This window comes from Mustela erminea, chromosome 6 (genome assembly GCF_009829155.1).
Source record: "Mustela erminea isolate mMusErm1 chromosome 6, mMusErm1.Pri, whole genome shotgun sequence".
Taxonomy (NCBI): Eukaryota; Metazoa; Chordata; class Mammalia; order Carnivora; family Mustelidae; genus Mustela; species Mustela erminea.
The window spans coordinates 103,813,725-103,829,547 of record NC_045619.1 but is presented as its reverse complement, the minus strand read 5'-3'; the positions used below and the strand labels follow the sequence as shown (position 1 = coordinate 103,829,547).

The 15,823-nt window shown below is 35.8% G+C and overlaps 1 protein-coding gene across 2 annotated transcripts in view; it reads right to left on the bottom strand.

The window, feature by feature from the left end:
* Positions 1–1,354: 1,354 nt before the first annotated feature.
* Positions 1,355–15,823, bottom strand: part of C6H12orf4 (chromosome 6 C12orf4 homolog) — a 40,619-nt gene continuing 26,150 nt past the window's right edge. For both annotated transcript variants that reach the window (XM_032349068.1, XM_032349069.1), the window contains 5 exons: positions 12,020–12,094; positions 7,118–7,320; positions 3,177–3,234; positions 2,521–2,588; positions 1,355–1,916 (listed from right to left, as the gene is read on the bottom strand). In XM_032349068.1, coding sequence (XP_032204959.1) covers positions 1,824–1,916; positions 2,521–2,588; positions 3,177–3,234; positions 7,118–7,320; positions 12,020–12,094 — 497 coding nt within the window. In that variant the 3' untranslated portion in view covers positions 1,355–1,823. The remainder of the gene's footprint in view (positions 1,917–2,520; positions 2,589–3,176; positions 3,235–7,117; positions 7,321–12,019; positions 12,095–15,823) is intronic.

Genomic DNA, 15,823 nt, shown 5'->3' with positions numbered 1-15,823 from the left:
ACTTGAATTATTATTTGTTATTAGCTCAGAGTTTGGTATGTCTTCATATACCATCATAAGCATTTTTCCAATCTTATACTCCATATATATCATAATACAGTGCCATGTGAAAAAAAAGGATACTTAATACCTTTATCTTGATTTCATGGGCCAAACGGTACCTCTAATTGCTCTAGGGCAGCAGCATTTACCAAGTTTGCATGACTGAACTCTTACTCCTACCCCCTGACCTCTGGCTGTACCCCTAGCTACTGGCTGTCCACTTAGTTACAGGACCTCAATGGAAAGATTCTTGGTTCCTCCTTTTGAATGCCTTATATGGATCCAAGGACACCCACCTCCAACCTGACCTTTCATATTATGATCTAAAGTAGTCTTTGATACTGCTCTCACACACCCCTATTTTCCTCCTCTGTGTACCCTGCTTTGCATTAGAATCAGTCTTAAGGACAACAGTGATGCCTGGAAGATAATTTCTCACTGTGAGAGCAGAATACCCACCTTCTTCTTGATGGGATAACCAAGTTCCCTGGAAAAGCATGTGGAAGGTGTTAGTGTGTAACAGATACAGTCTGGAGTCCATGTCCTCCTTAGTGTTGTTACTTGGACAGTCATTTCCTTGCATAGAAAATCAAGACACATTCTGTGTTATGGGGAAGCATTTTGTGTGTGAAAAGAGTTTCTATAATTTACTATATTTAAGTATTTAGATATACTAACGAGAGTGCTTTCTGTTTCTTGGAATCAAGATGTAACACCTCATCAGGATATCAAAGGTTCTTCATTTCATTTCATTGGTCAGTTACAACATCCATATAACTTGAATATGATGAAATTGTTTCTTTTGTAAATGTCTTTGTTTAATATAGTCACTACTCACAGCAAATGTGTTACAGATGGGAGAAATAAGTGATATGCATCATCTGAGAAAGGAGGAAAGATGACGAAAAAGGGGAGAGGAAACAGAGCACAGAACGAAATGGGGACATAGTTATCAGCAAGGGAATGCAGGAAGTGGAAGACTGGTTAAGGAAGTTGAGAATGTAGGAAGCAGGATGGAGAAATAAAAATGATCTTTGTTGTCTGTCATGATGTTGATGAGCACTGAAATTCTGCCGGGTGTTGGCTTGGACTAACTTTCCATTGGGCTTGCAAATGAGCATACTATTTTCCCAGCCCATGAAATGTTATTAATAGACAAGGGGAAGGTCATATAGAGAGGATGAGACAGAGGTAAAGAATCCAAAGTCCTTTTCTGACTTTTTTTTTTCCTGACTTATAAAACCTTAGAAAGAGTTTTTGAAATAGAATTTAAAAGAATAAGCACATTTGTCTCATATGCTTGTGTTACTACAAAGATTTTCACAAAAAAATCCATACTTGCAATGTATATCGCACTGCCTTTAATTTTTGCTTGGCAAATTAAGGTAAAGGAAAGATTTTATTCTTATGGTTAATGAAGTCTTGCACTTGATATGATTCAAATCTTTTGGAAAACTCAGATGTCTCCAAGAAAATGCAATGAACAATCTCCCATATCAAGTGTCCAGGTACTAATATTTGCAGACAGGGCCTAACAGTAGAAAAAAAAGATTGTTTCATAAAGAAATGTTAAGAATAAATGTATGACCAAAAGGCTGATCACTAGGCTATGCAGTATATGAATTTGTGGAAGGTTTCACAGACATACATCATGATTTGATTCGTGACTTGGATTATAAGTTCTCTTTCTGGGCATCTTTTGCTTGACAGAATCCCAGCACAGCTCAAGTTCCTGGAAAGTTTAAGAGGCTTCTTCTGCCAATGTGTCAGTCTCTAAGGGTTTAGTGCTTGGATGTCAGAGTAAGTGTTGATGATACTCGGAAGATCTGGGGGAGCATGTTACTAAGTTGATAAAACATCTCTTCAGAAATACTCTGTCAGAAGTAAAAAAAAAAAAAAAAAAGTTCACATTTGTTAAACCATCATTGATTTTTCAAATTTTAAAGTCATTTAAAATATGGAACTATTCCTAGATAAGGACAGCCGTATTTGGAAATTCTCTTTCATGACTGAGTTAACCACATGGTTATAGGCAGCGGGTGTTTTTGTTCTGAGAAACTATGTTGTTTCTGTCAAATAGTAAGTTTAATTACCAGAAAAATCCCTAGATAACTCTAGCTTAGTCAGTAACTAAAGTACCACTGACTTTGCTAAGCTCTATATAGAATACAGAATCATTTTCTGCTAATGTCCTTTTATGTGAATTTTTCAAGAACTATAGATCACGAATGTGGGAAAAAAACAAAAAATGAGTCAAGTTTGGTTCTAGGGTTAAATAAAAGATCCCTTGAGTGGAAGATGCTGACATCTTTGACAATTATCTAAATGCCTTTATGGCATCCAAACACTTTTCTCCTTAATAAATAGAAAGATATTAGCATTTTGTTATGTTCTACTGAGTTTGGGACAGGGTGCCTAGCTGTATCTGGGAGCAATATTATAGCAGAGATTAAACTGGGGAGAGATCTATTAACACACCTGTGGTACCAGAAACTGCACTGTCCTGGAAATTCCTCCATCCCAGGAAGCCATTTCCATCATGAAACCTAAAACAGAGCAACAGACTTTGCTGAATTACAGGTTCTGGTCTTCAAACCTACCAGCCCCTTATGGAGATAAACTGAATTTTCACTGTGGGGCTTCATGTCTTGCCTTTCTGGGTAGCCACTCATGTGTAGGAGAGGCTAGGCCCAAAGAACAGATGAACTTCTGCAATCCTTAACTCTCCATGCCAGAGAGGTTTAATATCATTTTGTCAATGCATTTTCCCTTATGATTTCTCAAGTCCTTTTAGTCTCTACACAGTGAAGCTAAAGCAGGTTATTGAAGGAAAAGCAAAGATGTGGTTCTATATTTTCTTCTTAAGAAAATAAAAAGGCAAGAGAGAGCAAGGTATAATCAGATCAAAATACAAATAACATCCAAATATCCTTGTATTTCAAGAGGGCCAGAGATTTGTTTCCTTTATGACTGGAAAAAGAGAAGTAAAAGAATCTTTGCCTTGTTAAACCACTTTTAACTGGGACACCAGAGGACAGAGGTAATGTTCATATTCTTCTCCTGAGCTGCTCTACTTTCAATAGTTGGGACTAAGAAATACAGGTCATGTTGTTGAAATATAAGGTTCTGCTCACCTTTGACACACTTAAACACAAGTTCTGCTCTCCTTAAGCACCATGGTATAGTCATTTCCTAAAAAGAGGACCAAAACAAATCATATGTTTTTAACAGAACTCTGTAAAAAAAAAAAAAAAAAGACCTATAATATTGACCATCTACTTCGTGAACAGATTTGGGCACCTATTTGCTAACTTTAGGTGGATTTCTTCTGGTCTTTAGGTATAATTTGTTGTAACTGTTAGACTACATTTGTGGAATACAAACCAATTTAATTATCCTACTAATTATAATTAAAAAAATAAACATACCCTTAAAACTTTCTAGATAATTAATTCTAAAGACAAAGTGACATAGGAACTCCAAATATTCTCAATTTTAGCATGACTAATTCCATTAACTTGTATAATATTGGAACAATGCATTAAAATGCTTTTATTGTATAACATGTTATTACAAAAGTGACAGAAATACACAAACATCCCGTCCCGGTCACCTACCACGCCGAATGCATTCATTTTTCTACATTCCTTTCTAATCTCTGATCAAATGTGCACATGAGTGCTACTGCCAGACTAGAACTGATCCATTTATTTTCTATAGTTATGATCCGTGATTATACCATTTTAAATTCTACTTCTTTTCATTATCACCAGAATTACTTTCCCATGTTGCAAGTCTTCATAATCAAAACTGTACATTTGTTATTTCATTAGAGTGGTTCTCAATCTTTTTGGGTCTTAGGATCTTTTACACTCTTTTTTTTTTTTTTTTAAGATTTTTATTTATTTTACAGAGAGAACGAGAGGGTGCATGAGCACAGGCAGAGGGAGTCTTCCTTGAGAAGCAAGGACCCCGAGGCGGGAGATCTTTTACCCTCTTAAAAATCAGTGAGGACATCAATGAGCTTTTGCCTATGTGGATTTTATCTCTTGGTAGTTATTACATTAGAAATTAAAACAGAAAAATGCAAAAAATACTAATAGTGAAGTAGCAGAAAGAGAAATTAAAGAACCAATCCCATTTACAATGGCACCAAAACCCATAAAATACATAGGAATGAATGTAACCAAGGAGTTATTTTCTGAGTTTATACACCCATGGGAGAAACTGAAAGGCTATTCTTTACTCTCAAGTATATGGCTCTGAGGGACCTGAAATACTCCTATTAATCAGTTTCTTAGTCATTATCTCAGGGTGAGGAACAATCTGGCTTTCTGATTTTTCACATGCAGAAACAATGGGTTAAGTAAACCACTTTGGGAAACTATTTGGTTGTAAATACAGAAGCTAAACATACACATACAGTGACACTGAACAATTCCATCCCTAAGTATATACCTAATAGAAATGCCAAAATCTACCTACTAGAATGTTCATAGCAACATAAGTCATAATAATCAAAACCAGAAACTACCAAAATGTCCCTAAATAGTAGAATGCATTGCTAATTGTGGTCCTGTCACACAGTAGAGTAATATAGAATAATATGAACAACCATAGACAACGATGTGGGTAGATTTTACAAACATAATTATGGAGTGAAAGAAGCCAGATACAGGAGTACATACTATAGGATTCTACTTATATAAACTACAAAAACAAGCCTAAGCAATCCATGCTTTTCAAAATGGGAAAAAAAAAAAATGGTTACCCTCATGGAGAGAGTATGGTTTATGAGACAGGAAGGGTTAGGGTTCTTCTGGGGTGGTGGTAATGTTCTGTTTTATGATCTAGGTATTGGTTACAGGGGTGTTAAGTTTGTGAAAATTTGAGCTATATACTTCAGTATACTTTTCTATTATGTGTATTCTACTCTAAACAAAATTTAAAAACAAATAGCCTCTTCATCAACCACAATTATAGTAACTAAAAGCTCTAAGTTCCAAATTATTGAACAAGTTAACAGTAAAAAATAAAAGGGAATCAGGAACTTGGGATTCTTGACTTACAGGTTCATTCTACACCCATCAGGTTAGATTGGCTCCAGTATGACAGTATCTTATATCACAAATATCTATAGGGATAACCTGGTGATTATCAGGATGTCTCTTTTCTTGCTGATAGATTATTCTTTCCTTTCCGTCTTTTTTTTTTTTCTTCTTAGAACTACAATTAATTTCTACAGCTCTAAATACCACAGACACTATGGTCTTTACTGTGCACCACTAAAATGTGGTCACCGAGTGTCTAGAAATTCTGTTTGTTAGAGAAAGTAAACAACACCTGAAAATGCTTTGGGACCCTTGCATGAAAACTAAAACAAAGATTAACTCTGTATCCTGTGTGGTGTTGTCTGAATTTGTAGAATAAACTTCGTGACCCGAATGGGTGTTTAAATACAACAAATGGGAGGATGGTGGCTCAATATACTTTTGTGAATTAAAATGGACACTTTGGAAACAAACTTAATGTCCTGCAGCTGGCTGTCCCAATTTAAAACATGTAACTTTTGTAACATTGTGGGAGAGGGAATGCTAGTAGTATCAGATGTCTGGAAGTAAATCCAAACTTAGTGACTTTTGGAAATACTGTTTTTGAGGTTGTTTCCCACCTACATATAACCATTTTTATAAACTGGTTAACCAGGAGTCCAGCTGCAGGAATGTTTGGATGTTTCCTTGCGGCTGGAATTCATCACAAACTTTCTTTGTTATTCTCCAAAGACTTTTATAGATGGACTAGTTAGTGATGATAACTTAACCACGGCTAAACATGCCTGATGGAACTAAAACTTTATAAAGTACAGTTGAAAAAACCCCAAACAAACCATGTGTGTTCATCTCTCCTGATACCATATTAGGTATGACTTAGGCTACATAAGTGAATGGTGACAGATTAGGCAGTCTGATGCAGCTTTCATAGGATGGAGCCAGAATTCTCTTAATTGAAACAATGTGTCTGATGAAAATACAAATGGGATGTAAGTGGTAAGTCATTTAAAATCACCCCGGCTTACCTGGAATTGATTTTGTGTGTGTGTTTATATAGGGTACTGCATTTAAGATGAATGAATCGAAATGTTTTGCTCTAAAAAGTAGCATTTATACATCTTTTATTTTGGGAAATAAGTTTTAATAATCAATGGGCAGGCTTCCTTCCTGACATTCACAATGCACATCGAGCCATTTTATGGGGGAAAAAAAAATAAAAAAAAAAGCCACCTCTGAACCAGCAGGCCCCAAGTTGCTGATACGGGTCCTTCACCATCAGGCTGACCACTAGCTCTCCCAAAAACACTTGCCTGCACCCACTGTTTTGAGGCTACTTTGTTTCTCCAAACTACTTGAAGTTGAGTTTTGGTCTTTGCATTATTTCTTCAGCTTATCCTCTCTAACCAGTTTTTATGTGGATGAGAAGGAAAACAGGAGAAAGCAGACAGTCATGGGAAGACTTTTTTCCAAAATATAAAACAAAGCACAGTATGTAATAAAATCAATCAATGATTATGCCATATTTTAACTGTAGAAGCCAACTGTATTATCCAAAACGCATCCTCGAGCATTCTTGAGAGAATGTTAAAATGAGGCCGGTTTCTTCCTGTTATCTAGCACCTCCTTCTGCTGCCTATTAATGCATAGTCAGAGAATGCAAACTAATTTTAATGTTAGTGTAGGCCAAATATAAACGTGGAGGTAATTCTAATGCTACTTAAGACAAAAACAGAGGGAGAGGAAGAGAAAGGGGAGGAGTAGGGCCATATGTCTTATCCAAAGCTTAAGCTAATTTTTATTTTCTAGTCTACTTACTATATTCTCTGGACATAAATTGTTAAGGATTATTCACTGTTTTGTATCATATGTCACTCAGTGCTATTAACCATATAGGGGATACAAAGGTCCATTGGATTATTTTTAAAAAGTGCTTTTAAAATGTAAAGTGGATTATTATTATTATGCAATGTTGATGGTTAACATATTTATAAAATTACGGTATTATTATTCTTCTACCTGCTTACCTCTGACATATCATGCACCAGCAAGAGAGGTATGCTTATTGTTGTGATGTCATGGGTACAGCAAACCTTGAGGATATTTCGAAGTCCCATAATGGCAGGATCTCGAGCAGTAATGTTTCCCGACTTCACATTGTCATCCACACAAAGGTGGAAAGCAACATGTATTTCTGAGAGATTAGAATGCCGTGTAATGTAAAATTCTCCTGGGAACACCAAATAAAAGCATGATTTTCAAATGAATAAATCTCATTCATCAGTGGACTTTATAAGGAACTATATGGCAGTCAATGAGCCAAACTAGGAGAGGTGTATCAGGAATCTATGTTGGGCTCAGGAAGCAAATACAGCCCCGGCTCCTTCATTCTTGGAGAGGTGATGAAAAAAAGAGACAATAGCCAATTTTGCATTAGGTTCACAAATTGGCCTGAAGTGATCACTAAGTAGTAAGGAAACCAAATGAGTACTTATCTCTATTTTTACGTAAATGTTCAAAATGTCCTACTTGACTCAAAGTGAGCATGTAAAAACAGGTTGCTTGATAACCTCTCTTCCCTACACCCTAAATCAGCATTCTCCATCTCAATTCATGGATCTAATCTCCCTTCAGTTAGTTAACTGGCACAGGACAGAAACACAGAAGTTGTCCTTAATTACCTCCTTTATCTCGGTATTTCTTCCCTAACCCACAGTACAGTGCACCATCAACTACTTTCAAATAATATCTCCAACAATTATCTCAAACCTGAGGCACTCCATTTTTATTGCTATTACCCTAGCTCATACCCTAGTACACGCCACCATCATCGCTCACCTAGGGTTTTGTCAAAGCCTCTTCATCTCTCTGCTCCCATCTTTCCTACCTACAAACCATTTCCACATTTGCAGGCCAAACAATTTCTTTATAAATCAGATTATATCACTCATCTACTTAACACTGTCCAGCAGGCTCACACTTCTTCCAGAAGACAATCCAAGCTCTTTACTGTGGTTCCCATGGTCTATATGACTGCCTATGTATCTGTCTGTCCTCTTGTCTCACCGTCTCCTCTGACGCAGCCACACAGGCTTTTGTAAAGTTCTTCAAACATGTAGAGCTTATTTCCAAATCAGGGCTGCCTTGTCCGAGTTTTTCCCCAAGATTCTTATATGTCTGACTTCTTTTCACCAATGATGTCTCAGATCAAAGAGTACCTTCTCAGAGAGCTCTTCCTTGATTCTCCCATCTGATATAGGACACCCCTTATTTTTTCTCCACATTGTTCTGTTTTCTTCTCAGCATTGAAATTCTTCATTTGAGATTATTTTATTTAAAAAATTTATTTAAATTCGATTTAATTAATACATAGTGTATTACTAGTTTCAGAGGTAGAATTCAGTGATTCATCAGTTGCATACAACACCCAGTGCTCATTACTTCAAGTGCCCTCCTTAGTGCTATCATCCAGTTACCGCAACCCCTATCCTTGTCCCCTCCAGCAACCCTCAGTTGGTTCCTTAAGTTATGACTCTCTTACGGCTTGCCTCCCTCTCTGTTTTCCTCTTATTTTTCCTTCTCTTTCCCTATGTTTATCTCTTTTGTTTCTTAAATTCTACATGAGTGAAGTCATATGGTATTTGTCTTTCTCTGATTTATTCCCTCTAGTTCCATCCATGTCATTGCAAAGGGCAATATCGCACTCTTTTTGATGGCTAAATAATATTTTATTTTATGTGTGTGTGTGTGTGTGTGCGCAGGCATGCACATATACACACATACATACATACCTCTCTTATTTATTCATCTGTCGACAGACATGTGGGATCTTTCCATAGTTCGGCTGTTGTGGACATTGCTGCTATAAACACTGGGGTGCAGGTGCCCCTTTGGATCACTATATTTGTACCTTTTGGGTAAATATCTAGTAATGCAATTTCTGGGTTGTAGGGTAGCTCCATTTTTAACTTTTTGAGGAACCTCCATACTGTTTTCCAGAGCGGCTGCACCAGTTTGCATTCCCAACTATAGGAGGGTTCCCCTTTCTCTGCATCCTCACCAACATCTGCTGTTTCCTGACTTGTTAATTTTAGCCATTTTGACCAGCATGAGGTGGTATCTCATTGTGGTTTTGATTTGCATTTCCCTGACACTGAGTGATGTTGAGCATTTCTTCATGTGTCTATTGTCCATTTGTATGTCTTCTTTGGAGAAATGTTTGTTCATGCCTTCTGCCCATTTCTTGGCTGGATTTTTTGGGTTTTTTTGAGTGTTGAGTTTGATAAATTCTTTACAGATTTTGCATACCAGCCTTTTATCTGATAAGATATTTGCAAATATCTTCTCCCATTCCTATGGATGCCTTTCAGTTTTGTTGACTGTTTCCTCTGCTGTGCAAAAGCATTTTTTTTTTTTTAAATCAAAGAGACCATTGTTTCTGCTCAATGACTATAGGGATTTTGTCTATCTTGTTTTATCTCCAACATACAAAATAGTGCCTGCTACATAGAAGGTACTTAGTAAGTATTTGTTGAATGACTGGATGAACAAATGTTTATAGACAAGGCTTAAAATCCATGCTTCCCATAATTGCTCCATTTTCTATGTAGTCACACTAGTCAACGGCCTTTATATTCTACAGTTTCTCTCAATATAATTACGTAAAATATACAAGCTTATAAAGACTATGTTTTTACAAACACACATGCCTTCCTGGAAATTTTGATAAGAAAATTCTAGGAAAGCTTTGCTCTTCTAAGAACTACACTTCCATCTCTAACCCCTGCCCTCACAAATTCTACTTCCCCTTGCTTCAAAGTCATTATTATAGGATTTTATTTATATTGACTTATAAAACTCACAGTATGCTTAAAAGTATTAGACATACGTTAGCACAATGTTTACTCATCTGTAGTACCCAGTGTTTATAAGCTGTACCCATGGATGCCACTGACAGGCCCCATGCAAAGGCCTTTTTTTTTTCTTTGACTTAAGATGAAAGACTAGATAAGCAGAAAAAGAAATTATAATAACAGAGACGTCAAAATAAACTAGACAAAAACAAAAAAAAAGGAAAAGGAAAATTGGTGGAAGAGTACAGTTACAATTTTCCTGGAAGGCAATAAAAGATGCAGACCGCTTATCAGAAACTTGGCAGACCATACGAGACAGTATCATTCTGGGCCCAGCGAAGTACATTACCACCTCAGCTCCAACTGATCATTTCGATGAGGGGAGTGGCAGCCTTAAACATGGGCCATTGTCCAGTGGTGAGGCAGATGACTTAGTGAACAAGTCAGGTGCTCCTAATCCCCAAACTGGCACTGCTTCATTTGACCTTACATGACTTGTCTCTTGGCCTTGTTTTACCCAGTAGTGAAATGGGTGTTATGAGCTGGCAGTGGTCATCAAAATAATATGATATAGCAGAAAAAGGACTAGACTGGGTATTGAGAAAGTCTGGTCTCTAAGCACTTATTGGCTGAGTGATCTTGGGCAAATCAATCTGATTTATAGATTTTCTGTACTTCGTGTAAGAAATGGGAAAAATAATGCCTGACTGCTTTCCTTAATAAGTTGTTGTGAGAATTAGATGATATAAATGATAAATACTAAGATAATGAAATATATAAATATACAAATATATAAATAAAACTTTTGTAGCTTGAAAGCTGAAAAGCATTTGTGATTTGGATCTTCATCTCTGGTAAACCTTCTTGCTGTTGGACAAATGGAAATTCAGATGCTGTCAGCGTATCTAATCCAATAGTTAGGTACTCGTTTTCTAATGCTCACTATGACATATCCTCCTGATTTAGTGGTTGGGATACTAACCTATAGGCTCTTCCCAAAAAGGAGCAAGGAAGGAAATAAATATAGCAAGAAAGAAGTAAATTGCAAAAAACCCACACATCGGTACCTCCAGAATAGGTAAGGAGATTGGCACATTTTAAGAAAGCCACAAAATATGGATGATTTAAATTATGGATCTGTGCAGAGAAATACAATAAATCCTGTCTCAATGAAGGTATTTTTAGATAGAGAGGAGGACAGCTTCCTGTTCCACAAAGTGGAGGAAACAGCATGTGATGATGCAATCCTGCCTCTAACATTACCCACGAAGGTAGGATCTCTGAAGGTGGGAAGGAGTTCGGAAGCTGATGACCACAAGCTAACTGACTGGGACTGACAAGATGGATACCAGAAAGCGATATGCTATTTGCTTACATTAAATGGGATGCGACCTACCTGTAGAAAATCTGGGGTAGAAACAGTGAAGGAACAACCTAGTTATTTAGGGAAATGCAAACTTTACTAGTTAGCTTAACAGACTTTATGCTTGTGAAGAGATATGCCTTCCTTGCTACATACCCTGTCATCCAAACACTACAAGGGTCACCACAGTGAATTCAGTCTGGAAGAGGATCAAGAGCTTGAATTTCCAGCTGATAAATAATCTATCCAAAAACAACAAAGGAAATGAAAGAAATGGGAAATAGGAACGGTTATGGGGAGGCGGAAGTAAGAAAGATTGTAAATTATGTGACCCACATTTTTTCTACAAGTTCAACTGTTTCTGTCTCTAGTATTGTTTATATTTTACAGTAAAAATGACTTCTTGCTTCATTTAAGAAACAATGAAACAATGTATAATAGAAGAAATTTAAAATAGCAAATGCTATCAAATTTATGCAATTGTCTGAACAATATTTATTATATGGATCTAGAAAGTCAGAACTAGAATAAGAATAAAGATTTAAATTGCAGAACATCTGTGAAAGTACATTCTGTCGATACAATGTTGCTTCAAAGTGATACACTGACAAACTTCTTATAATGTATACACCATAAAAACTTCTATTTCAAATCTCTGATCTCCATGGATGTGATTATAAGAAAACTGCAATTTCAAATAAAATACTACTTACCAGGTAAAATATTTAAATAGTTTCTGTCAGCGTTTTTAGCCTTATCGTCACTTCCTCCATTTCGGTTTCCAGAATCTACTCATGAGATAATGCAACATGAAAGAACATAACAACATATGAAAGCACATTAATTCTACTGCTCCCCAAACAATCACAGTAACAGCAAAAGTTTGCTAAGGCTAGTTAGGTGCCAGGCATTCTGATAGATACTTTACATGTATCATCTCATTTAATTCTTACAAAACTCCTAAAACACAATCTCATGATGTAGGTACTGTTACTATCTTCATTGTATATATGAGGGAACAAAGGGTTAGATAGGTTAAGTAACTTAACCAAGGATGCACAGTAAATGGCAGAACCAGGTCTTGAATTCACATATCCAGATTCCAAACCCTATGGCCTTAACCACATTCCACTTGCCACTATCCTATTTTTCATCTAGGAGGTTCAGGGCACTAAATTAACTACACATAAAAAAACTTCATTAGATAGTAGTAGTGTGATCATCTTTATTTTTAGATTCTGAGTCACTGTTGGTGATATAACTTGTTCAGGACTACAAGCAAATGGTTAGTAGTACCAGGAATCAGCCCATTCTGAAATCTGTTATTTCTTATCTGTCACCATATACAATTTATTTCAAACAGATATGTGAGACTTTGTTTCAAATGGGAAATTTTTGTTTTAGGTAGTCAATAGTTGTTCTTTCTTTCTAGAAGGGATGACATTATTTAGAAGGATAAATATTGGTAAAATAAGACAAATCACTATTGACCATGCATTATACTTGGACACAAATTATTTTATGTACGTATATGTATTTTTGATAGATTTCTTAGAAGATTCAGATGTGTCTTCTACCAAAACTCAAAAATGCAGAATGAATATTAGTATTCAAAGCAGCTATCTTTAAGAGGGTGTATATGTATTCCAATTAAATACACAACTATTTGGAATGGCTGTCACCATCAGAGTATCACTTGAAAACAGTCAGAACTTCAAATGGGTAAACTGAAAATACCAAGGGCAATTATGCTTTCAAAAATGTTCTGAATGAAAGTAACTTAATATTTTTACTTAGTGACTGCTTTGACTAATTGACTGTATCATTGTACCTTATAAATGCAAATATTTTATCAACAGGGGGAGAGAGAGGCAGAGAGAAGAGATTCTGTGTTGCCAGAATCTATATTTACTGTAATAGTCTATCTCTCATACAGTGTGATATAACTGATAGGCTTTGAATAAATGTATAAATGTATGATCATAATACAGAAAACAAAAGAAATGATAAATAAGGATTCTAGTGATTTTGTTCATATGGGGTATGAACAAACAGAATCCCTACTAAGTGAATAAGAGAGAAGAGGTCATTGTCCATTCCCCTCCCCATGTTTTAATGGTAATGCCTTGTAATATTAAGAAAATGACTATTTTTCATTTTTAAAAAAATTTATATAACATGTACACAGAAGCAAAACTGCATGTGACTTATTATCATGGACTGTAGAAATAGAAAGATCCTAATATAATGAACACAGTAAGGAAAACAATGGAATGCCTTAGAATAAACAGGTACTTGAGTATCAGGATGTAAACATGGAAAACAAATACGTGGGTGTACACAGAAGAGGAAAAGACGGAGAAAGTATTTTCACAGAGTTCTTCTATGACGACATGTGGGTTCCTTTCAGAACGTTGTCTTTTATAGACCTGCTTGTTTCACTGACTCACTTAAACCACAAAATAGTTGCTTGAACAAGAACAAAATAATACCATGATTTACACACATTGCCTTAACTGTATGTGGTTTGAAAACTTCCTGTCATTTGTTGCACTTTCTATCTCTCATAAATATACTTAGAATCCTCCTCCTTCTCCCACACCTGTCATGATCTCAATCTCCATGCTTTTAGTCCCTACTAAGAATAATATTAAGATGTTTCTGATTACATCACTGCTAGTTTGAATGAGATGGAGGAAGAAGATGACAGAAGAGTAAAAGGACAGACTGGAATTTTCTGAAAGGTCCTTTGTTCGGATACATTTCTGTATGATTTCCTAACACAGCCTGGCTCTGTCATATGTGACACACAGTGCCACAGCAAAGCCACAGTCCCTAGAGTGGAATATAAACTAGCGGCGTTGCTATGGAGAGCCACTGGGAACACTATCAACATTAGCAATGTATGCGCCCTTTAACCCAGTAATGTCTCTTTAGGAGTCGCTGCCTACAGAGATGCTCACATGTGCACAATGATGTATGCATAAGGTGGTTTACGTATTATTACTTATAATAGCAAAAATGCTGGGACAGATTAAATGTCTACCATGGAATTGATTAATAACAGGATGCCTTGCAATGGACTACTATGTGGCAGTGGGAAGGTAGTAAGGATGTTTTTTATGCACTGATATGCTATGATGGCCAAGATAAATATTCAGTAAAAAAAAAAAAAAAGCAAAGTATGGAAAAGTGTGCAGAGAAAAACTCCACTTGTGTAAAAAGGAAAAATAAATACATGTACACACATACATGCATGGATATACAGATTAGCATAGGTCTGGAAGGCACAAGGCAGGCTTGGCTGACTCTGGGAAGGGCACTGAATGGGTGGTGGACAATTATGAAGACCTTCGCTGTATGCTCTTTGTACAGTTTAAATTGTGAATCTTGAGATTGTTTTACCTATTTAGGAAATGATTAAAAAATAAAACAAGTTTTTAAAAGTCTATTGAATATGGAAACCATAGTGAATGCTAATCATAGTAAGTCTAGAGAGCTACCTTTTAGCATTAGGAAAAAGGGAGAAATTCTGCAATTTCTACTGGGAGAGGAACAAAGACATCAAGCAATATTTCTTAGCTTACTACAGAACACAACACATGAATCAAAAGTACTATGATGGTCTCTTTTAAACGCTGAAGTTGCAAAACAAACCAACAAAAAAGATATCCGACTACCAGAAGCAGATTTAAAAGTCTGACCAGCCATACTTTAATAACTTGCCATATTTTATTTTTTGGGGAAAACATCAAGTTTTTGGAAAAAAAAAACAACAAAAACTGAGTATGCATTAAAGCCAAATAAAACATTTACTGCAATTTTATGCCTGTGTAATAGGAGATGTCTGAAAAACAAGAAACACACAGCTTACATTTATTTTTGAATGGATATTACCCTTATAGTTAGATCTTAACTAAGCAAATTTACAGTGCCAATTTAATTTATAAAAAAACTGCTTTTTAAACTTATATTTTTCAATTAAAAATATAATTACTCTGTAATTTGAGCTAAAATTCTTTCCTTTACTCATATCTTCCTAAGTCTATCAATAAATAGAAATCTTCTACAGAGCAATGCCATGAACATTTTCTATAGCTTTAAAAATAACATTCCAGCAAATTTCTCAAATAGTTAGAAAGGATGTTTATATTGTGGATAAATATTTTAAAAAAAAGCAGGACATAGTTCTGGACATAGTAATTTTTCAAAAGGACAATAAACAACAAGTCTTAAAACTGACTTCCTGCTACCTAAGAAGTATCAAAGATGGAACATATAATAAGTGTATATTTTGTGCTAACATTTACTCTATCACTTCAATGCCCTTTGAGGTAGCAAGTACTTTAGAGATATAGATATAGCAAGCACTTTAGAGATATAGAACTTGGATCAAAAGACCACCACCTTTCCAATGAGTACTTCAATTTTAACTACAGAATTTAAATTTTTTTAAAAAGATTTTATTTATTCATTTGACAGAGAGAGATCACAAGTAGGCAGAGAGGCAGGCAGAG